This window comes from Lutra lutra, chromosome 7 (genome assembly GCF_902655055.1).
Source record: "Lutra lutra chromosome 7, mLutLut1.2, whole genome shotgun sequence".
NCBI classification, from domain to species: Eukaryota; Metazoa; Chordata; class Mammalia; order Carnivora; family Mustelidae; genus Lutra; species Lutra lutra.
In genome coordinates this window covers 39,611,810-39,635,680 of record NC_062284.1, presented here as the reverse complement: position 1 = coordinate 39,635,680, position 23,871 = coordinate 39,611,810, and the positions used below count along the sequence as shown (strand labels likewise).

The window sequence follows — 23,871 nt, the reverse complement described above, 5'->3', positions numbered from 1 at the left end:
TGGGCATAGTGCAAGCATCAGGCTAGCATTACCCATGGTTGGATGACTTAGTCCAGGGTAGATGCTCAAAAGTGTTTGTTTAGAATCGCAGTATGCAGTTGCAAAGCGCTTCCCCTCTGGGATCGCAGTCCGTCCGTCCAGCAGCACTGTGGGGTCTGTAACCCTCACCCTTGCTCTCCAGCAGAGGCCTGGAGACCACAGTGACGTGCCCAAGCCTCCCGCTGGTAAGTGATCTGGCCGGGGCTGAGACCCAGGCTTTTAGATTCCAAATCCAGTTCTCTTTTGTCACCCACAGTCTCTCTCAGGAGCGGATGGTTTATTTTGTGCCCGTGTCAGGGGCCAAGTGCCCAGACGTGAGGAGGAGGCCTCACTGTTTACCTTCCCAGGCCTGCCTCGTCCCGGTGATGGGTGACCATCCCCTTTTTCTTTTGGGTCTTCAGGGGATGAAGACAAGGGAGGCAGGCACCCCGGACAAAATGGCAGCTGACCTTGGGCCCTTTCCCCTTGGCTGAGGCGCAGGCGAGTCGAGGAAACAGCCTGGCTGAAGACAGCTTGTGTGGGAAAATGGCCTCTCAAAGCTAGAGAGAGCCATTGTATGGGCTCACACTGAGCACACTCCAGCAAAGATGATTGGTCTTTCAGGCACCCCGCCAGAGGGTAAGTTTTATCACTTACCCGCAATATGAGCCAGATAAATGGCTCCTTCTTGGTTTCCTGCCAGTTATTGCTCGTGCTGCCAGAAAGTCTTAATCATGCTGTTGAAAGAGGCTGCGCCCCCTCCCCCCACCAGCTGCCAGCTGGCTCCAGGGCCTCTCAGCTGGGCCATGACTTCCTGTACCCCCACAGCAAAGGCTCCCCTGTTTGGGCCTGATTAAGAGCATGCCGACTTACTACTCACTTCTCAGTCTCATGTATATTTATAAACCTTTTTTTCTAACCCCAAAACCCCTGGGGGGTTTTTCCGAAGCTCAAACAGAACAATGATATATGTACAGTGTCCCCAGTACCCGGGCGCAGGACCCCAGTCAGAGCAAAGTCTTGAAAGTGTTTGCCAGATGTTCTAGGCTCAGTTGTGTTCCCCACCCCTCCCCACATTCATATGTTGAAGTCCTAATCCTCCAAATGTACAGATGTGACTGTCTTTGGAGATAGAGTCTTCAAAGAGGTAATTAGGGTTAAATGAGGTCAACAGCCTGTGCCCTAATCCTGTGTGATCTATAAAAAAGGACATGAGGACAGACAGGCACTGAGGGAGTCCATGTGAAGATTAAGAGGAGACAATGGCCAACTACAACCAAGGAGGGAAGCCTCAGAAGAAACCAACTCTACGAACACCTTGATCACAGACTTTTAACCTCCAGAACTGTAAGAAACGAAATTTCTGTTGTTTAGGCCCTTCATTAGGGCAGCCCCAGCCACTTGTGGGCTGGAGGAGTATTGAGTTTGCTTTGCTGGAGTCCCGGCACAGGCCTGGCACAGAGCTGGTGTGTGGCTGAAGCCATGAGTAAATCTGTGTCCCAGGAGCCATCCATCAGTGTAGACTTCCCTGCTGGAGTCAGTCATTTGGGTGTCTCCCTGGGGCCACCGGTGGTGGGGAGGCGATAGACTGGTGGCCATCCTCCCTTTGAGTCTTCTTCTAGCTCTTTATTCTTTTTCTTTTTCTTTCTTTCTTTCTTTTTTTTTTTTTTTTAAAGATTATATTTATTCACTTGAAAGAGAGAGAGAGCACAAGTAGGGGGAGAGGTAGAGGCAGAGGGAGAAGCAGACTTCTCACTGAGCCAGGAGCCCAACATGGGGCTTGATCCCAGGACCTGGAGATCAAGACCCAAGCGAAAGGCAGAAGCTTAACTATCTGGGCCACCCATGCACCCCACCTCCAGCTCTTTCTGATTTGATATCACCCATCCTTATCATGAATCGTGGGGTGGGAGCCCCTCCCTCTGTGTGGCCTGAAGGTGGTGGCCAGGGCATGGACATGGACATGCCAAGGGCACCCAGTCATGGAATCACAGCAAGATGCCTGTTATTGGCTTCGGGGGGAGTCTCACGAGAGGAGATTTCTCAGGTGTTCTCTTGGCATCAGTAAGCCTCAGCGAAGCCTTGGAGAGTCCAGCTCTGTTAGTAAAAGCAACCCTGTCCCTAGAGGATTCTTGAGTGAATAAAAACATTTTAGGTTTTTAAAAGTATCCTTGATTATCTTCAGTTGGCCCAGAATTTTCAGTCTTGGCATCATGGGGCCTCTCCTTTCTTCAGGCTGCCTGGGTCTGTATGTGTACCTCGTTTGTGAACTTGACTTTGGGGAACCTGGGACTGTGAAGGGAGGTGAGATACGAGGGACCAGAACTTTGTCCACACACAGGTTTGCTGCTGGGTGTGTCCCACACTCATAGTGGGTGTGGAGAGAGTAAGCCTTTGGTTAGAAGTGGTCAGGCCCAAAGAGGCTCAGAGTATGTCCCAGGATCCCCTGACCCTGACACTGAGTAGGATACTCTGAAGGCCAAGATATCTGTGTGGGCTCTGAGCATCACCAAAAATACGCATCAGAGAGAATCCTGGGGACATTGGGAGGGTTTTCCTGCCCCTGGCCCTTCAGGCAAGCCCACGTGCATGTCTGGCCCCGGAGCAAACCACATGGGGAAATAAATGGTGGGGTGGTCATTTACTGCTTGAATTGTTCCTATAGAATTGTGCCTTTGTCCTCCTGGTGTTTGGGAATCTCTGAATAGCTCAAGGCAATTGAGTCACCCTAGGGTTAAGGCAGGGGGCAATGTCTCATGTTTAAAGTGGATAGAACTTGGCTTTCATATTTTTCTCACCCGTGAACATTTAAACAGCTGACTTCAGATGAGGCAGCCAGTGATGGCCTCTGGGCGCTATGGTGACCTTGCAATGAGTCCCTTTGACACCCAGGGTCTCAATGCTAGAAGGGACCCTGTATACCACTCAGAGGTACCAGAGTTGAAGGCAACCCCCTCCCCCCAGTCTGTGCAGCTGGCACGGAGAAACTGAGAGCCCTCAAAGACACTCCCCAAAGTGCTTGGGGTGTGAGAAAATGGAAACAAAACACAGCAGCACCAAAAACCAGCCCCGTGGGCAGCTGCACCAGGATGTTCCCAACTGAACACAGACAATGGCCACAGACCAGAAACAGTGTGCTACCAGGACCTTCTATGCCTATGTTTGCAACAGACGAGGAACCGCGAAGGTGACTAACCATTCCCCTCTCCCGACCAACAGCCCTGAATGCTGCCTCTGTACCAAGCCAGCAGGAGCCGTGCCTCCCCTTCCTGCCTGCTACATCCTTATTGACTAAGTCATGTGATCGTGAGTTAACAGTAACTGATTATTAAATTATGAAGACCCAGTCACTGAGTTGTTCACCCTCCCCTTGACAGACTCCGAGCCAGAAAGGCCCCACTTTCCCCCCTTCTCCGTCTCAGCCCGCAAAACCCAATCTACTGAGAAGCCCCCCAAAACATCTCACACTGTGATGCCCCAGGGTTTCTCTGGGGTGGATTCTTTCTTGCTGCAGTAAGGTCAGTAAGCCTTGATCTTGAGTGGGATGAGTGTGCCCTTGGTGATCTTTGGTTGGTGAACTTTTCCATCTGTCAGTTGGGCACACTGATAACTGCCCAATAAACCTTTACAGGGATGTTGTAAGAATCAAGTGGTATCATATGGGTGGGAAGGAGTTTTTCAAGTTGAAGTTGCTCTGGGTCTCTAAGCTAGTGCGATGTGGAATTTCCAACCGGTTCTCTTTCCAGACTTAGAATACAGTACTTTTTAAATGGAAGATTCCTATTCAAGTTTCTATTATGTGGGCCTGCCTCACTTCCTCAGCTAAACCCCTCCTCCAATTTAGTGCAAGGAATAGCAATTAACACAAAAACTTCAAAGACACTTGCCTAAGGCTGGGGCCTGCCTGGGAGGAAGATCTGAGTGTTCCTGGGCAGGCCAGTGAATTTGTGGAGCTGGTGACTTCTGAGCACCACCCCTCTCTTTTCCTGCTGATACCATTGCTTCCACGAGGGAGTGGCTGCGGTTTCAGCAAGGCTGAGAGATAAAGCCTTCCACCCCACAAAAAAGGCAGCCAGCAGCCTCATTCCTCCTCCTTTTTTTTTTTTTTTTTCTTTCTTTCTTTCTTTTTTTTTAAACACTCAGTGGTTGGCCCTGTTGCTCCAGGGTAAGGGCCAAACTCCATAGCCTGGCTTCGGAGGCTCTCTCCCCTCCAGCCATTTCTTTTTAGGGGGTCCACGCTGGGCCACAGCAAATATCTCAGGGATTCCCAATTTCATGATCCTTTTTCAACTCTCCAAGACTGGTTTCCGCTTTTCCTTCTGCTTGCCACATCCTTCCACATCTTTTCCTGCAAAACTCAACCCAAATATCACTTCCTGTATCTCCTCGGCTGACCTCTTCTGCCGCAGGGCCTTATGGTATTTTGTACGTGATGTTACTTGTGCACCTATCACGTTGTATTGAAATTGAAATCGTGGTTCTCCTAATTGCTAGTCTACGCAGGCATGCATGCACCTAGGTACACACGCCCGCACCCACGCACGCACGCATGCGCAGCTGTAGGGAGCCAGAGACACCCCCCCACCCCCACCCCCCGGGGGCTGGGAAGCTCCTTGATGGAATGAAATGTACTTTTTCATTTTTGTATCTACAAGGATGGGGTTTTTTTGTACTGACCATGGGGCCTGGTACACAGTAGGTGGTTAATGAGTGCTGTAATTCGTTGCTGTTGATCTTGTTATATTTCAGTATCAAGCAGTATGTTGTTTTCACTGGGATTCTCTTGGGACTAGGAAGCGGGGAACATTTGGTCACTGGAAAGTTTTTCGCAATCAGAAAGGCCAGTCCTAGTCAACTGAGAATCCATGGCTCTGCCCAGCTTTTGGAAGTGCCCAGCTCATCTGAAAAGAATTTTCTTGATCCTGTTTTCAAGCCTGCCAAGGAGGGGTTCATGTATGGTTCATTAGCTGTTGCAGCTAGTGTTTTCCCACTAATTGCAAGTAAGTCTCAGCTTGGGGATTTTTCTTCATTTTAAGAATCACTTTCTTTTTGGCACGCCCATATTTTATTTTGGAGGAATAGATTATCATGAATATCATGGGTTTTTTGTATTATTTGGGCTGCGGTTATCCCTGAGGGAGGTCAAAATGCAGTATCAGTGAATATTAATTCCGCCCCCTTCCCTACCAGGAAACTAAAAAATGAAGCCAGGTTTGCTCCGAAGGCCTGTGTAATTTCTGTTGGAAGAGCCCACAGCCCGGAAGGCAGGACACCTGGGTTCAAGTCTTGTTTTGCCGTTGACTAGCTATTTCGTTTTTCTTCCCCTTTAAAAAAAAAAATTTTTTTTTTATTTGACAGAGAGAAATCACAACTAGGCAGAGAGGCAGGCGAGAGAGAGAGGAAGCAGGCTCCCCACAGAGCAGAGAGCCCCATGCGGGACTCAATCCCAATACCCTGGGATCATGACCTGAGCCGAAGGCAGAGGCTTAACCCACTGAGCCACCCAGGTGCCCCTATTTTGTTTTTCTAATGGTTCTCCATGTGTTGTCCCTGACCAGCAGCAGTACTTGGAACTGTTCTAGAAATGCAAATTCCCGGGCCCTACTGAGTGAGAAAACTCTGCAGCGGGGGTCCAGAAATCTTATTTTATTTTATTTATTTATTTTTAAATTTTTATTTATTTATTCGACAGAGAGCGATCACAAGGAGGCAGAGAGGCAGGCAGAGGAAGAGGAGGAAGCAGAGATCATGACCTGAACCGAAGGCAGAGGCTTAACCCATTGAGCCACCCAAGCACCCCCAGAAATCTTATTTTAATAAGATTTTTTATTTAATAAATTTAATGATTATTTATGTTATGAATAAGGTTTAAGATGACCTTATTTTAATAAGATTCTGATGTACACTGAAGACTGAGAATCACTGATTGGGTCAAGGCAATTTTATCATTTTGATATAAAATTATGTTTAAAATTATTCAGATCATTAGATTATATTGCTACACAGACACGCACACACAAAATGACATTATAAAAATTTTGGAAGAGACAAAAATTTAGATGTAAATTCAACTAAAGTATAAGCATTCTTGTACATTTTCTTCTAGTATTTTTTGTCCTCCACGTATTTTCACAGGGTTGTGATCACAGGACATGCACAAACAGGTAGACTGCTTTTTTCCTGCTTAACACAAATACTGTAACTACTATTCAGAGCTGCCGCGTCCACATTTTCATCAGAACTATTCTGAATGACCACACAGGACTTTACGGAATAGCTGTGTCTTGGGTACGTCACCAGGCTCGGGTGAACTTGGTCTGTGGAGTTGAAAATGCTCTTAGACAGACAAGGGGGCCTCCCCTTTGAGGCATTTGATTTTCTCTTCACTTCGTCCCGCCCCTCCCCACCAAGACCATTGTGGAAAAAATCAAAACTATGAGTGTTCCCGGAAATAGAGTCATAAACGGAAAGGAAAGGGAGGTTAGCCAACAGCCCTGAGTTTTCCAGAGTCATCCAGAAACTGGGATTCTCCCAGGTCTGAAATCCCCTCTTGAAACCCTGAAGCAGTTGGGTCCTCACTGCGCTACCTTGTGGCTGCGTCTGTGAATTGCACCTTCTCTCGACAAGCATGGCTGGCACCGTGGAGGAGTTGGTTGGAGTTTGTCTCCTTGCCCCAGGCTGATGCCTGCATGCGAGCTCCCCTCCCTGCAGGTCTGGCTGTGCTCCCTCCCATTGTCCTGGTTTCCACACTGAGCCTGAAGTCCAGCCATGACCCCCAGCCTGCTTGGCAGGGATCCAGATGTCCACTTGGCCCTGGCCAGTCCCTTTCCCTAGTGGGGGACCTCAGCGCCCAGCTGAGAGGGCCACTCTGTCAAATGGACACCCTCCTGGGAGCCTGCATATAATCACCCTCCTGGCTGTGAGAATAGCTGTGCCCTCTGCCCTGTGTGGATCTGTGGATGTCAGGGACACCAGGCTGATGTCAGCGTGGTCCATTCCTGTGGGGACTGCTCAGCCCTGCCTGTGGACAGCCCCCACCCTCCTTTCCCCTCCCTGATGACTTGCCTACGAGGACCCAGCATGCCTTTCGACACAGTGGCAGCTGGTGCGGGAAACAGGACAGGGAGGACGTGACCATGGGCATCTCCGTACAGGCCAGTTGGCTTTTGGCTGGATTACTCACTTGGTGATTCACAGCCTACGGTCAGTTCCCAGCCCCAATTAGTTCCTTCCTCAATCAGCCACTCCGTATCTTTTTGAAAAATGTACTATTCACCTGACCCAGCATGAAAGAATATGGGTGCAAGTCCTGGGTCCCGTGCAAGGCAAGCAGGGTGGGCTGCTGTCCTCTTACTCCAGGGGCTGCTGTCCTCTTACTCCAGGTTTGTCCTCTCTGGGTATGTTACCCAGGAGGGCTCGAGGGGTTGGGCCAGGAAGTCTGGCAGTGGATGGACTCTGGCCTTTAGCAGAGAGAAGATAGCATGTCACTAGTATGCTGGACTCCAGTTCCCCATGCATTCCTGATGAGCGAGCTCCATCTCCAGACGTCACCTGCAACATTACTCACAAATGACCTTCCCTGAAATTGTAGAGGCCTACCAGGAATTCGTAGGCCCCATGGGATGGATGATTCTGGGCCTAAGCCTATGATTGCGGAGGCCTGAAGTCACAGTGTTAGGTATAACCCTTTCCCAGAGTGGCCCTCTTAGGACAACAAATCCAAGACCAATCTAACTGCAGCTAATCAGAATTTTCTTTTTAAGATTTTTATTTACTTAACACACAGAGAGAGATTGCAAGTAGTTAGATAGGCAGGCAGAGAAGGGGAAGCAGGATCCCTGCTGAGCAGAGAGTCTGATGCGGGGCCCAATCCCAGGTCCCTGAGACCATGATCTGAGCTGAAGGCAGAGGCTCAACCCTCTGAGCTACCCAGGCGCCCCAGGTTTTTTTTTTTTTTTCCTCTTACAAAAAGCCTATACTCTACGACCTTAAAAACTCTTTATATGTATCTTTAAATATACTTCTAATCCCTAGCCATATACATGTATTTAGTTTTTCATAGTTGTGATTCCATAGGTGGATTATTTAGTCCTGTTTTTTCCCCCACTTTATTGTGTGTGGAATTTCCTTATACTTATTTAAAAAAAATTTTTTTTTAAAGATTTTTTTTTTAATTTATTTATCTGACAGAGAGAAATCACAAGTAGGCAGAGAGGCAGGCAGAGAGCGAGGCGGAAGCAGGCTCCCCGCTGAGCAGAGAGCCCAACATGGGGCTCGATCCGAGGACCCTGAGATCATGACCCGAGCCGAAGGCAGCGGCTTAACCCACTGAGCCACCCAGGCGCCCCTATACTTATTTTTAAAAGCTACAAGACCAGTTGTTATTTAACTTTTTGGAGGTCACAGTTCCCTTCGGTAATCTGCCAAACTCATGACCTCTGTCCCCCACTCAAAGTGCACAGACGCATGGCCTTGGGTGCCATCCAAGGAGACAGTTGGACTCTCTGATGACACCCACCCTTGGGGCAGGTCAACATCGCTGGTGTTACACTGTGAGCGCCTGAGGGCCAGCACTAAGCCTTGTATTTGTGAATTCTGTCTTGATCACCCCCAGAAATTTCTGAAACTTTTAGTACTTGAGTAGGCATCTGAAACAATACTTGTTTACAGATGGACTTCATGCTAGCTGGACGGTTAATTGTTAGGCATTCCAGTTGTTTCCAGTTGTGGGCACTTGTGACCCAGGGCAGCTGTCAATCTACACACCTACGGTTTGCTTTGCTTTTCTTCTTCCCAGACAGCCTGTTTGGGGGAACGTGGAAAACGTGTACTATACAGGCTCTGTACCTTTGCAGATGCACAAGGAATGCCTCCATCTCTTTTGTTCCAATTCCACCCTATGAAGCTGTTCTCAAATGCCACCGGCCTCCCCGGAGCCCTCCCTGTGCCCCACACTCGGAAGTCAACTCTTCTGCCTCTCCCCCTGCTCCTTGTTCTACAGCCACACAAAGTGCCGCAGACTGGGCAGCTCATAACCCACGGAAATTCATCTCTCGCCCTGCTGGAGGCAGGAAGTCTGAGACCCGGCTGCCAGCATGGTTAGGTTCGGGTAAGAGTCTGCTTTCTGGTTTCCTCAGAGGTTGGAAAAAGAGCAAACTCTCCGGAGTCCTTTTTATAAGGCTACTAATCCCATTCAGAGGACCCCACCCTTATGACCCAACCATTGCCCAGAGGCCACACCTAATGTTCCCGTCATGTTGAGGTTAGCATGTCAATATGAATCTGCAGGAAACACAAACATTCAACGCACTGTACTCTTAGTGGTACCCATCGCACTCCATGCCCTAGTCGAGAAAATTTTATGTACACATCTCACGTCCTATATTAGACTCAGTGATATGCTTCATGTATATGACACCCAGAATAGATCATTTGAATATGCCCCTGCTCTGTAAGACAAAGTTATTTTCAGTAATATGGCAAAAATTAGGGATTGCTATTTTCTTAATTTATTCTTTAGTCTTAGAGCAATGAACAATTTGAGAGGAAGAACACACTGCTACTTTGAAGATATTCAAATGCAGTAAAAGTATTTCCTGTAAGAACTAAAATTTTTACTTAACAAACAAAATATAGTTGACTCTTGGAACAACACAGATTTGAATTCTGTGGGTGCAAATATGTGTGGATGATTTTCTCCACCCCATAAATACAGCACAGTACTGGAAGTTAATTTTCTCTTCCTTATGACTTTCTTAATAACATATTCTTTTCTCTAGTTTAGTTTCTTGTAAAAATACAGCATATAATACATATACATATATGTGTTAATTGACTGTTTATGTTATCAGTATGACTTCTGGCCAATAGTAGGCTGTTAGTAGTTAAGTTCAGGGGGAGTCAAAAATTATATGTGGATGTTTGACTCTTTGGGGGGTCAGCACCCCAATCCGCATGTTGGTCAAGGGCCAACTGTATTACACCTCCCAGGTCACTGTCATATCTGTCTCACTGTTTTACACTGCAAACTTAAAAACTCTTAAGTGGTTAGGGTTAGGGTTAGCAGAACTCAGGTTTTGCTTCTTTGTCTTCACAATCACTATGGTATCATCTTTGATTCTGAATTTGCTGTTTAAATTTAGGAGAATGCAGTAAGTACCATAGGGGTTGGAGACATGAGATGGTCAAAGCCAGTTGGGAGGATTTGAAACCATGACGCCTGCAGTGAGCTCATCACCGAACAGGTGACTGTCAGGGACTAACCACATAACTTGGAATTCTCAAAATTAACATTGACAGAGAACATCGTATTTATTAAAGGATAAGTAATAAAAATGCGATCATTTGAAGATTACATAGATATTAATGAAACTCAGAAGTAACCGTTAGCAGTTGTTTGCCACTTGGGCCAAATAATTATTTTGAGGAGGTAGGAGGCTTATTTTTATCACTGACATTATTTAGAATTGCGATAATGAAAAAAAGACCAACTTTTAGTAGATTCTGTATTGTATTTACATTCCCTCTGGAAGATGGCCCTCTTATTATTGACTTCTGGGGTAGATAGCTCCCACCTCCCCGCCCCTAGTCCTGGGTGGGAGTTGGGGCCAGGGGCTGGCTGGCTGCATAGTTGTACACTGTCTACGCTCAAAAGCCATCGTTCTGTGGGTGGCCTGAGGCCCTGGAAGGTGGCCTCTATGTGAGACCGATTTTCTTCATGTACTCCCAACAAAGCAAAACAACAATCCACTGAATACAGAAATGGAAGAATCTAGCCCTCTCCCATGAAGTCAGACATTAAAGAAATTTGCAGCACTTCTTTGTAAAACAGTGTCACCCTTCAGACTCCCTTTTCATTGTTGATGTTTGGAAATACAAGGCATTTCTCATGGTATTCTAAGTATTGGCACGCAGTGGGTTTGCTGGTATTTTTAAAGGCATTAACCTTTACACAACTTTCTCAGCTTTGGTCTCTAATATGGTAAATATTGATAGATGTATTCCATACAAAAAAAGCTTTTTGGGGTCCTAAAAAATGTTTCAGAATGTAATGGTGTCCTGAGACCAGGAAGTGTGAGAGCCGCTGTGTTTGTGCACTGCCTTATACACATGGCGCGTGCTGGTGCACAGTGGTTGAATGAGGCACTGGGTGAGTGTCAGCTGCTCCCAGGATTTGGAAGCTGTGGAGGATAGGAGGGAGGGTGGGCAGGCTCCCCTCCTCCTACCCCAGGCTGTGGTGATGGACACCTGGAGGCTGGGGTTGCTGGGGGCTGAGAACAGCAGCTTCTAGTGTTGGCTGTCATGGCAACAGCAGTGAGGGGGTGGGTCTGGGTCTCAAGCAATGAGGTCCAGGGATGAGGGTGACGGTAGCTCTGTGTCCTGGGGGTTTCAGGAGGCTCCCCATATCCTGTACCCCTTGGTACTGGCAGATTGGAACAACCGCCCCAATCTGTCTTTCCTGATGGGAACTGAGCAGGATTGTTTTCTAGTGGCCTCTGGCTGTTCACTCACTGGCAGTGAGCACAGTGGAAAGAGAGGCCCGGAGCCTCAGTCAGACAGATCGAGCTCTCCGAGCTTCTCCGTGCTCTGCTCTGAACAGCCATGGGATCCCCGCAGATCACCTAAATGCTGGCTGACTCTGCCATGGCGAGGAGGGGATAATATCGGGCTGATACTGGGTGCATGGTACCTTAGCGGGTCCATGAGTCATGTCATTCATAAACACCCCAGAAGAGGTAGGCTGGGGGCGGTTAAAGAAGAAGGGTCCTTGAGGGAGTTCTTCCCGCCCCATGGCTAGTGTCTCCCAACCCTAGACTCACTGTGGACACTTAGCCTGGGATCACTCATTGTGGGGACTGCCATGTGCGTTGTAGAATGTTTGGCAGAATCTCTGGCCTCTGCCCACCACAGGCCATAGCACTCTCTCGCCGACTGTGACAATTAAACATTTCCCTGGACATTGCCAAAAGTCCACAGGGTGGGGGGCTGGGGCAGTTCTGTCCCTGGTTGAGAACTGTCAGCCTAGATACCCCTCTGACATGGCCCCACTGTGGGTGCTTGCTTGTAGCCAGCCTTGGGAGATGACCACCAGCATCATACACACAGATCTGGGTCACTCCTTGAGGAAGAATTCTGCCAAGAGATTCTGCTCTCAAGGGAACAAGAGACCTTCCGACTCTGATCCTTTTCTGAAGAATCCATCTGCTAATTGTGGCTGCTTGCCTTGGCTTTTGGACAAACCAAGCCCTGGGACAGCAGTAGCTGACCAACACGAGATCTGTTGAAGGAAGTCTGGACAATGTCCAGCAGCCTGGGGGAGGCCATCCTGCCCTTCAGCCTCCTCCTTGGCACTCACGGCTCCCAACCTCCGTGTCTCCACAAAATACTCCAGGCTGTCGAGAGCACCATAGATAAAGGAGGGAGGTATTGTGACATGACGGAATGCTTCTGCCACCAGAATGAATGAGTCACCACCACAGACACGTGCCCTGGGTGAAGCTCCCTGGTGTAATGTTGAGTGCAAGAAGCCAGAAGCAAAAAAGCACATGCTGTATGCTTTCATTAATGGAAAGTTCCCCGAAAGGCAAAGTAATTGACGTGAAGGTTCAAGGGGTACACAAAGGAAGCTTCTCCAATGCAGGTTCCTACTATGAAAATTCATCGGGCAATTATGACACAGGCACTTGATGTATGTTACGCTGTGATAGAAAATAAGCACACAAAAACAACATTCTGGACTGAAGGTCAGGACAGGCCCTTCAGCAAAATCCTTGTCCACCCAGGGAATAATGATGATTAGCAATTTTGCCTGCTTGGCTCTAACTTCTTATTGTCATTTTTGGATCTGGCTTCCTACAGCAGATGATATACGCACAATAGTGAGCCCATGCTCGGCACAGACAATGTTCAGTACGTGGCAAATAGTCAATACTACCCATCAGTTATTAACCGGCCTAGGATACAAAATAAAAATAAAATAATAAACAACCCTTTATTTTTAAAGGGGAAACAAGAGTCTGGAATTTGCAGTGATACTGGTTACCAAATTCCTCATTCTCCAGGTTTTTGGATCTCCTTCCAAAGCGTAGTCTTTGAGGGAAGAAAAAAATCTAAAGCTTCTAACCTTAGAGCTACTAGCTCCAGACCAGTAACAGCCACACACAGAAAAGCCTCCAATACCTGTCTATTTGGTCAAATTGCTCAGTTTACTTCATATCTGTCACTTACTGACCCAATGCACTATTTAGCCAGGAACTTGGAATCCACCTATCAGATCAAGTGTTTGGATCTGTTTTTGGCCATTCATTTCTTTTATGAATTTACAGATCAAACAGGTATAACCGCTGTTGGAGTCCTCAGTCTCAGAGCAAATCTTTGGCTGAAAAAGAATGAAGTCTAGAAAATGTGCAATGCTCTCTCTCCTTCAGACCTGACTGGAAACAGGACCCTACAAATCCCTCTCTCCTCCGAGAGAGCCAACAATCAGACAACCTTAGCAAGATGGAGCGTTTCATTGGAAGCTGTACTGCCCAGCCACAAGTCAGATGCCAAGTTAGCACTCTGGAAGATCCAGAACTCCTTCAGACCCTTCTCCATCCTAGTCTTAGCATGACTAGATCTGATCAGACATGGCAGAGACTTCAGTGCAAGAGGCGAGTGCTTTTAGACTTTTGTCCCCAGAAAGATCTCCTAAAATTTCAATCCCATACAAATGGCAGCTCATCCTGTGACCCATGACACCATTAATAGGACCAAGCTCTGTCCCACACCGTCAAGAACCACTTAGATTCATCACAACAGACATTTAAAAAAGAAAATCCATGCCCATCTCCGCAGAAAAGGCAGGCTCTTACCTAGTCCCAGGCTTTGTCCATTGGCACTTGATTGGATAAAGACGCACAAAACCAAGAAAATAGAGACACACGGGGGCCTTTCCATTTCTCCTGTCTCACCGGGGTCCGAGGTCTTCTTGCTAATTTCTGAAGTTAAAGAGACCAGATTGTCTATTGATACTGTGTGAGGGAGGCCTGCTCATTAATAATTAACTTTTAACCAGGGTATCCATTTTTCACTTCTCTGACTACCCCCCAATTCCAGGCCTAACTATATCTAATACAACAAAGGATGATGTACAAAAGCTTTTTAAAAAAAAATCCTGATACATTTTGAAAATCAAATATCTTGTTATGTATTCTTACCTTCTTGGACCAAGGTCATAGTTCCAAATTAATCAGTTTAAAGTTAGTATGTTTGGGAATGCTGTCAAAGGTCAGGGGTCAGTGGCTCTCACCTGGTTGCCTAGCTTTCCCTCTGTCATCACCGTGACGGGGATGCTGGCTTATGGCAGGGATGTTTCAAATTGCAAGCTAAGCACAAAGAAAAAGAGAAGGGCTCTGGCAGGCGGAGAGCTGCTGGAGGGTCTTTTTCTCTTCAGTTCAGCAAAATTGCTGGTGCCTGAAGTTAAAGAGTTGTGGAGAGATGTTTCTATGAGCTGAAAGGGGCAGAAACCCTCTAACGTCAGTGTAGGAAGGAGCAAAGATGGAGGACCCTTAGCCTTTGCTGGGCTCCCCACTGGGAGATGACCCTATAATAAACTCTCCTCCTTTGTGTTAATTAATACTCCCACTGTGTAGAGGACTGAGAAGTCAGGCCACTCAGCAAAACCAGGCAGGGGAAATGTTACTCTGTAAGACTCTTATGATATACCTTGGGTCCCTAGTTTTATTTAAACTTTATTTGTTCAATTTTTTTTATACCTACTATCTACCAGGCACTGTTTTAGGCATGAGGGACATTCAAGCATATAAAACAGATGAACATTCCTGTCTTTGTGAAACTTATGTACCATTAGGGGTGGGAGGACTCAGATGATAGACAATAGATGTAATAAATCAGAGATTTATGAAGATTGTAGAATGCAGTGACAGCTATGGAAGCTATGGAAATAAGGGAAAGTATAGCAGAATTAAGGGGATGGGACGGTAGTGATTTTTAAAACATTTTTAAAAGATTATTTATTTGAGAGAGAGAGAGAGAGAGAGCACAAGTGGGGTAAGGGGCAGAGTGAGAAGCAGACTCCCTGCTGAGCAGGGAGCTGAACACAGGGATCAATCTTGGAACTCTGGAATCATGACCTGAACCTAAGGCAGATGCTTAACCAACAGAGCCACCGTGGTGCCCTGAGGTAGTGATTTTTAAATAGAATAGTCAGGGAGAGCCTTGTTGGGAAGTTGAACTTTAAATGACTGTTTCAGTGAGTAGCCTCTGTGGACATATTAGGAAAGAGTAGCCAGTGCAAAGGCCCTGAGGTTAGAGTGCACGTGGTATGTTCCAGGACCAACAAGGAGGCCAATGTTCAAGGAGACACCCTTATAAAGACTTTGACTTTTATGATCTGAGACACGGGGAAGCATTCTGAGCCGAAGAGGGGCATGATTTGTATTATTATTATTTTTTAAGTCATTCTGGTTTTCAAGGATGGGAATAGATTATAAATGAGTAAGGGTGTAAGTGGGGAGAATGTGAGGAGGTCATGGTGACGATCCAGTGAGAAGTGAGGGCTTGCTTCAGCATGATAATAGTGGAACTGGGGAATGGTGGATATGTTGGATATATTTGGAAGGTGGGTGCCACAGGATTTCCTGAATACTGGAATGTGAGATGTAAGGCAAAGAGAGACATTGAGGATGACTTCAAGGACTTTGGCTCAAAGAAGTGGACAATGAGCTGTCAGCTGAGGTGGGGAAGGCTGTGAGTGGAGCAGTTTTGGTGGGGGAAGATGATGCAATCAGCTTTGGCCCTGGGGCCTTTGAGATGCCTCTTGGACAGTAAGTGGAACTGTTGACTAGGCAGTTAGATAACTTGGGGGTTCTGCTCTGCTGATTAACTCAGCAAGATACCGGTGAATCCAAGCAGCTCCGGAATACCAAAACCTCTCCCTGCCAAATTTCTGCAGAGTACATTCTCTTACCAGTTTCTGCATGGGACGAGGTCTTCAGAGTTCTAGCTCTCATAAGTCTCTGCTTCATCAAGAATTTCTCTAGTATAATCTCATGCCAGCTTGTTTTGTGAGGCTCTCCTGGGGCAGGAGAGGAGGAGAGACATCTGTCCCCTTTTAGTGGTGCTATCCGCTCCCATCTATCCAAGCTCTGCCTGCCTGTCCCATCGGGTGACAGTTTTAATGCACCAGCTCTGTAGTCTTTCCATGAAGCTGGCCAAGGAGACTCCTGGCAGGGAAGAGAGGAGGACTTCACAGAGAATAAGGTTTCCAGAGCCTGAGGATGCTGGGTCTACTAGCTGAGCAAAATATAACTTAACCTTAATGAGTTCCATCTCCTCACCTCTAAAATGGGATAACGTGAGCCAGAGATAAGGTTTAGAAATGCCAGCTTAATACCATTTTTCTCCAAACATTTTTCTCCCTTTTAAGAAGGGCAAAGTGGAGATAATTCTGCAAATCTTTTGTCTTCCTAAAACTTAGGACCTAGGACAAATGAATTGTAACCAACAAAGACAAGCAGAAAGCTGAACATGTTTTAAAGGGATGTGAAGGGAGCAGGAGGACCCACCCCTACCTTCTCATCACTAGAAGAGAGTCTCTTGGGCTTTGTATGTGGGTGGGGGAGGAGAGATTTGTCTCTAGGTCTCTAGGGCAGGCAAGACAGTCCTGGCTTCCCAGAAACCCTGTTGGAAGGTGGTAAGAACCCGAAGATGACAGGCCTGTGTGGTGCTGGCGGATAGGTAAAAGATGGCCCAGTGCCTGGCATGAAGTAGGAACAGCAATGAGCCTTCTGTGCCGACAGCTCATGTAAGATAGGGAGCACAGGCCCCTTGGTGGCCACCTGTGTGGATGGGGGACAGAGGACCTGGTGCCACCCCCACCCCCAGGCCCGGGGTTTGTGTCTGATCCAGAACTATGGCATAATGGGGTGGAAGTGGAAAGAAGAAATCCAGGGGACCTGAAAAATATGAATTTGGAGTCAGTAATTCTGATGGCTTACAGAAAATAGAGACATTTCTTGTACATCAGCATTTTCGGACAGAGCTCCATCCCTGTGCAAAAGCAGGCATGTCATGAGATGTGCATGTGAAGTAGCCAGCCAAGGGCCTGGTTCACACTAGAGGTCCAGTACATGTAGTGACTTATTTTGGAGGTAACACAGTCCGTGGTCGAAAGTCCAGGCTTTGGAGTAAGATGGGTCTAGGTTCAAATCCCTGCTCTATCACTTTCTAATTGGGTGACCCAAGACAAGACGTGAGTGGCCAAAGCTTTAACTGTTTTCCTTCGTTTGGCTAGGGACTGCTGATGCCTTCCTGATCGGGTTAGAGGGGGTCATGGAAAGAGGTGAAGCAGCCTTGGCCAGGAGGAAATAATAAACGACAGCTATTATTATTGCTGAATTGTTTTTAATTTACCTATAGGGGGTTGAGAGGGTGTCCAGGAGGTAGGCAACAGCAGGACCACAGTGATGAAATGAAAATGGTAAGAAAGCAGAAGGGTCTGGACCACTGGCTCCAAAAGCTATTTGAGCACTGGAATCAGAGTCAGCCTGAGAGCTCAGGGAGAGGACAGGTTTGAGGCCCATCCCAGGAACAATCCAGTTTAAGCTTCTGGGACTGAGGTCTGGAGAACCTTCATTCTAAAGTTCTCCAGGCTGTTCTTTGCCCCTCACAGCTGGAACAGGTGCCTCCAACTGGTGCTTGGTCTATCAGGGCACAAGAAGGAAGTAATATGCCTTTCAGATGTTTTGGTGCCCCTCTAAAATTCGTATGTTAAAGCAGAACTCCCAAGGTGATGGTATTAGAGGTGTGGACTTTAGGAGGTGATTAGGTCACAAGGGCAAGCCCTCATGAGTTGGGGGAACATCCCTGTAAAAGAGACCCCACACAGATCCCTTGCTGCTTTGCCCCTGCGAGGTTACAATGTGGCCCTCTATGAAGACCTCATCAGACACTGCATCTGCCAATCCCTTGATCTTGGATGTCCAGCCTTCTGTTGTTTATAAATTTCTGTTGTTTACCCAGTCTGTGATAATCTATTACAGCAGCCCAGAAGGACTAAGGTATCACCCGAGAAAATTTTGTGTGTATGTATATATACATATATACATACATATATACATATATATATATATATATATATATATATATATATTCTTCACTATACAATTAGAATATAGCACTATGGAATATATTGGTGATACATAATTTACAAGCACATAAATACCCATATATTTGGAGGGGGTAGTCCTCAAAGCTTTGTTTTGTTTATTTTTAAGAGAGAGAGAGTACACATCCAGGGGTGAAGAACAGAGGCAGAAGGAGAGAGAGAATCTCAAGCAGGCTCCACGCTCAGCATGGAACCTGACGTGGGGCTCGATCTTACAACCCTGAGATCACGACCTGAGCTGAAATCAAGAGTCAGATGCTTCACCTACTGAGCCACCCAAGAGCCCCCAAGATTTTTTTTTTAAACTGATAAAGGTGCTCGCCTGAAGAGATGTGAAGACTGTGGTAGAGGGATAGAGTGGCTCCCAGGTCTTACTGACCTAACAGAAATGTGGTTGATTCCATCAATACATTGGAAGAATCAATAGTTCCATTCATGGTATCTGTAGTCATTCCCATGCCGAAGAAAGCCCAGCAGTTTATGGGGGACTCTTCATTTCCCATGAACTGAAAGGGGTAGGGCCTGAGCCCCATGGAGACTAGAAACTCCAGAGTTATAAGCACTGTCTGTAATCTTTGGTCTAAAATAATAATGGTTTTATAATTAGATTCTTACAAATTTCCCAATTCTTGCTCTCTTTTAATTTAAAAATCTTCTTGAAGAAATGGAAATTTCAAGAGACTGGCATTTGATGACCTGCCTGTCACCTTCTCCTTTAGTGAAATGGTGATAAGAAAGTTAATCAGAAGAAAAGAAATAAATATTTTACAGAGATAAAGAGAGCAAGTCCCTGGTGGGGAGAAGCCAGGGGGTCATGGTGAATTTCACGTATGAAAGCAATGGAGTTTTATATTCAAAATCAGCCATTCTTGTTTCGTCTTCGAAACTGGGGATACTCAAGAGTGGCAGCCCTGGGTTGGAGTTCTCAGACAAGAGTAATGGAAACAATACCTTTTGGATTGGTACTATTATTTCCCTCACTGTGCGGTTGAGATTTAAGAGATTAAGAACTGGGACACACTGTATCTTCCCAGGAAAAGGCAGAGAGAGGGGAAATCAGGACCGTCTGAACCCGGGGTCAGATTCCTTAACAACCACTAGCCCTTGGTCCCTCTGTGTCTGATTTTCTTCAGGACTTCACGGGGCTTTCTTTCCTATGCCTTCACCGCATTCCATTTCCAGAGATGAAATTTATGACACTTTCAGGATCATGCCACTGGGAAATGATACTTTCTCTTACTGCTGCTGGGGGCCAGGCTGCCACCAGGAGAATGACCAAGCTTTTATTGGGTCACCAATCAGTGTGTGGACATTTTTGTACCATGCGGGAGTATGGCAAAAACAAGAAGGCTCCAAATATGTCCTCGTTTGGAGAGGGGTTGGCCTGGAGTTTAACCTTTCCTTATCTCTTTTTTTTTTTTTTTTGTTTAAGATCAGTAAACAAATGAAAGGTGAAAACAAATTTGCAGGGAATGTTTTAGACTATTTGAAAGGATGAAATGTTTCCAGCAGTAAGAGCTGGTATTTATTCAGTGAGATCATCATGCCTTTACCGATAAGACTTGCAGATTAAAAATTGCATCGGCTCTGCCTCTGGCTGGTTTTACAAGCCGTGGGCAGATTCTGTTACCTCCCTCTGGCTCTGTTTTCCCATCTGTAAAATGGAATGGTGAGAGCAAATGCTATCATGTGAAAGGCCTCTTCAACAGCTCTTGGTACAGTCAGAGCTCATTTGGTTTTTTAAACAAATGAGCTAGGAATTATTTCCCCCCATGGTACAGGTGAGAAAATGGAGGCTCCCAGATTCCTTGTCCAAGGTCAATGTCTAACTCATGCAGATCAGGTGGGAGGATTTCTAGGTCCCTGGAGGCTCTGTGGCTCTCTTGTCCCCAGTCTAAAGTGAAGACCCAAGCAGCTAGTGAGCAAAGAGTTGAGCTCTTTCTGAACTTATTTTTGTTTCCTGCTCTGTGCTGGCCAATTACTCTCCTTGCCAGAATTTCAGCTTCTGGTTTGTGGAACAGTGAAAAAAAAAAAGAACAAAGCAAAACCCCAACCAAAGCAGTTTTTTCCCCCCTGTGGCTGGATACTCTGGAACCAATAATGCATCTTATGATGTTGTTGCAGTAGACTGTCAAATCTTTTTTTTTTTTTTTTCCTCCTCTGTTTGCCTCATGCTTGAAGCAAAAATAAGCCAAGATTTAAGCTGATTTAGAACATCCAGATAGACATGGAACACATTTGCCAAGGGTCTTCTCCTCTGTGGGAAAGAGGGGAGATATAGCCGAGACTGCCTGCTTCCTCCAGCTGCTTGGGCTGTTGGGTGATGATGCTGGGTTACCCGGTGAGACCAACTAAGCCATGAACTGGATGGCTGTTTGCAGCGGAGCAAAGAAATGGTTTGGGAGGGTGAGATCTCTTTCTCTGGGTCCCATGCTTCTGTCTCTGGGATACCCAGGGGCACTGACCCATCCTGGGCATCAGGCAGCCTCTCGGATGGAAGTGCCCAGACCTCTCTGTGGCAGGGGTCTTTGTGCCACATCGCACACGCGTCTGGGATTAGCAAGTGAAGTTCTTGGCTGCGAAAAATCAAGAGCAGTTCCCAAGGTGCTGCCTCAAGTGCTACCGATGGCTCATCATTCTTCCAGCATCCCTGGTGTCTTGATGACACAGTCATTGATTGCTAGGCTCAGGGGTTAACAATTCAGGGGCCAGCTCCCAGAGATGCCATACCTGCTGTGGGACTCATTGAAGCCTCAGAAACAATCCTAGGACACAGGGTGATTCTTCCCCTTTGTACAGAGAAGACGGCAGAGGATTCAGGAAGTTACTGACTTGCCCAAACCCATGTTCTAGTAAGCGGTGGAATGGGGTTTAAATGATAGGTGTCTAACTCCAAAGCCCGCACAGCAAAAAAGCACGTTTGCCAGGCGTGCCCTCCTCATGTAAGTCAGGTGAAAGGAAAATGAGACTGTGCTGTGTGCTCTTGAATGGCAAAGACGCAGATCCTGTACTTACTATATTACTATGTTCCAAAGAAATGTTCTCAAGCCCTTTGTCAGCTGTTTCGTGCAGAGAGCCCTGAAACAGCCCACGAAGACTCACTGAAGAGAGAAGCCACGGAGACAGTATGGTGAGATGGAACTGTATACTTTACAAACAGAGGGGTTTCCCAAATCAGCAGTAAGAAAAGTCCAGCAAACATGAAGGGAGTTCTTGCTCACGGAGCTTTGTCATGACAGAACAGAGTGTTTGACAGGAATTGTTGGGGCGAGTCTACGCTGCGAAAGACCTTGTTTACACAGTGTTACCAGTTACCCACACGGTCTTGAAACCATTTGGGTTAGTTAATGCCCAGGGTCCTCCAGAAAGCCATGGGGTGCTTTGACAGGCTTGGATGATTCTGCTGAGGCCTGGGATCACGACCTGAGCTGAAGGCAGACGCTTAACTGACTGAGCCACCCAGGTGCCCCAAGACATAATTTTTTTTTTTTAAGATTTTATTTATTTATTTGACAGAGACACAGTGAGAGAGGGAACACAAGTAGGGGGAGGGGGAGAGGGAGAAGCAGGCTCCCCACTGAGCAGGGAGCCCCATGCAAGACCTTGGGATCATGCCTTGAGTCGAAAGCGGACACTTAACAACTGAGCCACCCAGGTGTCCCAAGATATATTTTTTTAAAGATAAGATCATGTCTCTCATCCAGATATTAAAAATGAACATATGGTATGTATTTTATTTAGTTCATTAATGAGGAAGCTGGTAAAGGTGTTGGCATAACTAGTTCAAGGGAGAAGCAACCCCCCCCCCACTGGCCCCAGCAAATGTATATGGATAAAGGCATGTTGAAAAGAATGTACAAGTAAAAGCACGGGCTAGCTTCTCCCAGTGTGGGAGGAAAGTCAGTCGAACTTGCACACAGGACGGGGCAGGATTTGCATATTGCTTTGCTCCTAGTTATCTGCGGTGTGCAGAGTTGTAAAATGCCTCAAGGGCAATGAATGCCAGAATCAGATGGCCCCGGAAGGCAGCAGTGCACAGTGCGTGGACAATGCGCCGTTTTCCACTGAAGCACAGAATCTCCCCTGTAATTCCTATTGTTAAGAAATGATAAAGGGAAGTACTTAGCTACAGAATTTTAAAGATAGCAGAAGTTTCCTTCGGGAGGAAAGGCTGTCTCTCCGTATCTTTGTCTCTTGAACAGAGGCTTTGGGATAATGGAACTGAATCTACATGCCGCCCTCTCCCTTCTTGGCTCATTGAGTGGGCAAATTATTTAAAATCTTTGTGCCTCAGTTTCCCTACTATTATTAACCTCAAGCATGCCCAGCACAATACATGTCCACTATGATTACTATGATTATTTTTATTAATAATTATTTAATATAATAATTATTTTATTAATAATTTTATTAGTTATAATTACTCACTGTGCTTTTTTAAAAAAAGATTTTATTTATTACTTTAGAGAGAGAGAGAGCATGTGAGTGGAGGGAGGGGAAAGGGAATGGCGAGAGAGAATCCCAAGCAAACTTTGCACTGAACGTGGAGCCTGACATGGGGCTTGATCTCACCACCCTGAAATCATGACCTGCGCTGAAACCAAGAGTCAGATGCTTAACTGACTGAGCTACCCAGGACCCCCTTCACTGTTTTTTATTTCTCCTACCCTTTCATATTCCTTCCCTTTCTCTTTTTGCCCGTCTGTCTATAATAAAGAATAGGAGAACTAGTTATAGTGTTTTTGAAAAAAAGTAAAGATGGCGTCTCTATCCTGTTCTTGAAATTAACTATGTAAGTTGTGATGTATTCCTTTCTATTTAGAAAAATAAAGCCCCCTCTGTCTGATATTTGCTTTCTTGGGTTTTGAGAAATTCCCATCGCCTTTTTTTTTTTTTTTAAGATTTTATTTATTTATTTGACAGAGATCACAAGTAGGCAGAGAGAGAGAGAGAGAGGAGGAAGCAGAGAGCCCGATGCGGGGCTCGATCCCAGGACCCTGGGATCATGACCTGAGCCGAAGGCAGAGGCTTTAACCCACTGAGCCACCCAGGCGCCCCTCCCATCGCCTGTCTTGAACAAGCTACCCTGAATTTAAATTTGAAGACATGGTTCCTTTTCTCAAATTAGTGGTAGATAAAATAGGCTCTCAAGTGGGAAGGGCCCTCCTCACAGCAGATTGTATCTCACAGCTCACCTGGAAAGGTGATTTTCTGGAGTCAGGTCTAGGAGCTTGGTGGTGAATCTGTCCCTGGTCAGACTTCTCAGACCTCAGGGGCCATGTCCACAGGTCAGACAATCCATGTACCCCTGGGGGAAGCTCGTACTGGACACCAGAGAGAATTATCCATATGGTCCTGCCCAAGCCAGTTGGTGCAAATCTGCCTCCGGGGAGTTTGTTTTTTTCCCTTTGGGTCTAGTGGAGGGGTGATCTCTTCAACCCCAAATGGGAATCCTTGAATGTCTCAGGGTTCCATCAGCCCCAATTCTTAGGACTTGAGAAACAGATCATTTAGGGGAATCCCACGGCTACACCTGTCCTTAATAGCCCGCACTCTGCAGGGGGTAGAGCAAGTGCTTGCCATGAGGGAGCCAGGCTGGGGAAGGAGCTCTACCTCTAGGCAAAGTTCAAGGATAGGAGGAGGAAAATATGGCTGTGTCTCGGCTTCCTTTAAATTTATGGGCC

At 46.5% G+C, this 23,871-nt stretch overlaps 1 protein-coding gene and 1 long non-coding RNA gene across 3 annotated transcripts in view; one reads left to right on the top strand and one right to left on the bottom strand.

Annotated features, from left to right (window-relative positions):
• Positions 1-23,871, bottom strand: part of LIPC (lipase C, hepatic type) — a 151,213-nt gene that overhangs the window by 116,671 nt on the left and 10,671 nt on the right. The window contains exon 2 of one of the 2 annotated variants that reach the window (XM_047738415.1): positions 13,872-13,997. In XM_047738415.1, coding sequence (XP_047594371.1) covers positions 13,872-13,956 — 85 coding nt within the window. In that variant the 5' untranslated portion in view covers positions 13,957-13,997. Of the gene's footprint in view, positions 1-13,871; positions 14,066-23,871 lie in introns of those variants that run through there. The other variant, XM_047738416.1, reaches the window with a different exon arrangement.
• LOC125105203 (uncharacterized) overlaps positions 4,888-23,871 on the top strand; it is a 37,945-nt gene continuing 18,961 nt past the window's right edge. The window contains exons 1-3 of the long non-coding RNA XR_007128837.1: positions 4,888-5,018; positions 8,874-9,127; positions 10,161-10,262. This is a non-coding gene — a long non-coding RNA (uncharacterized LOC125105203). The remainder of the gene's footprint in view (positions 5,019-8,873; positions 9,128-10,160; positions 10,263-23,871) is intronic.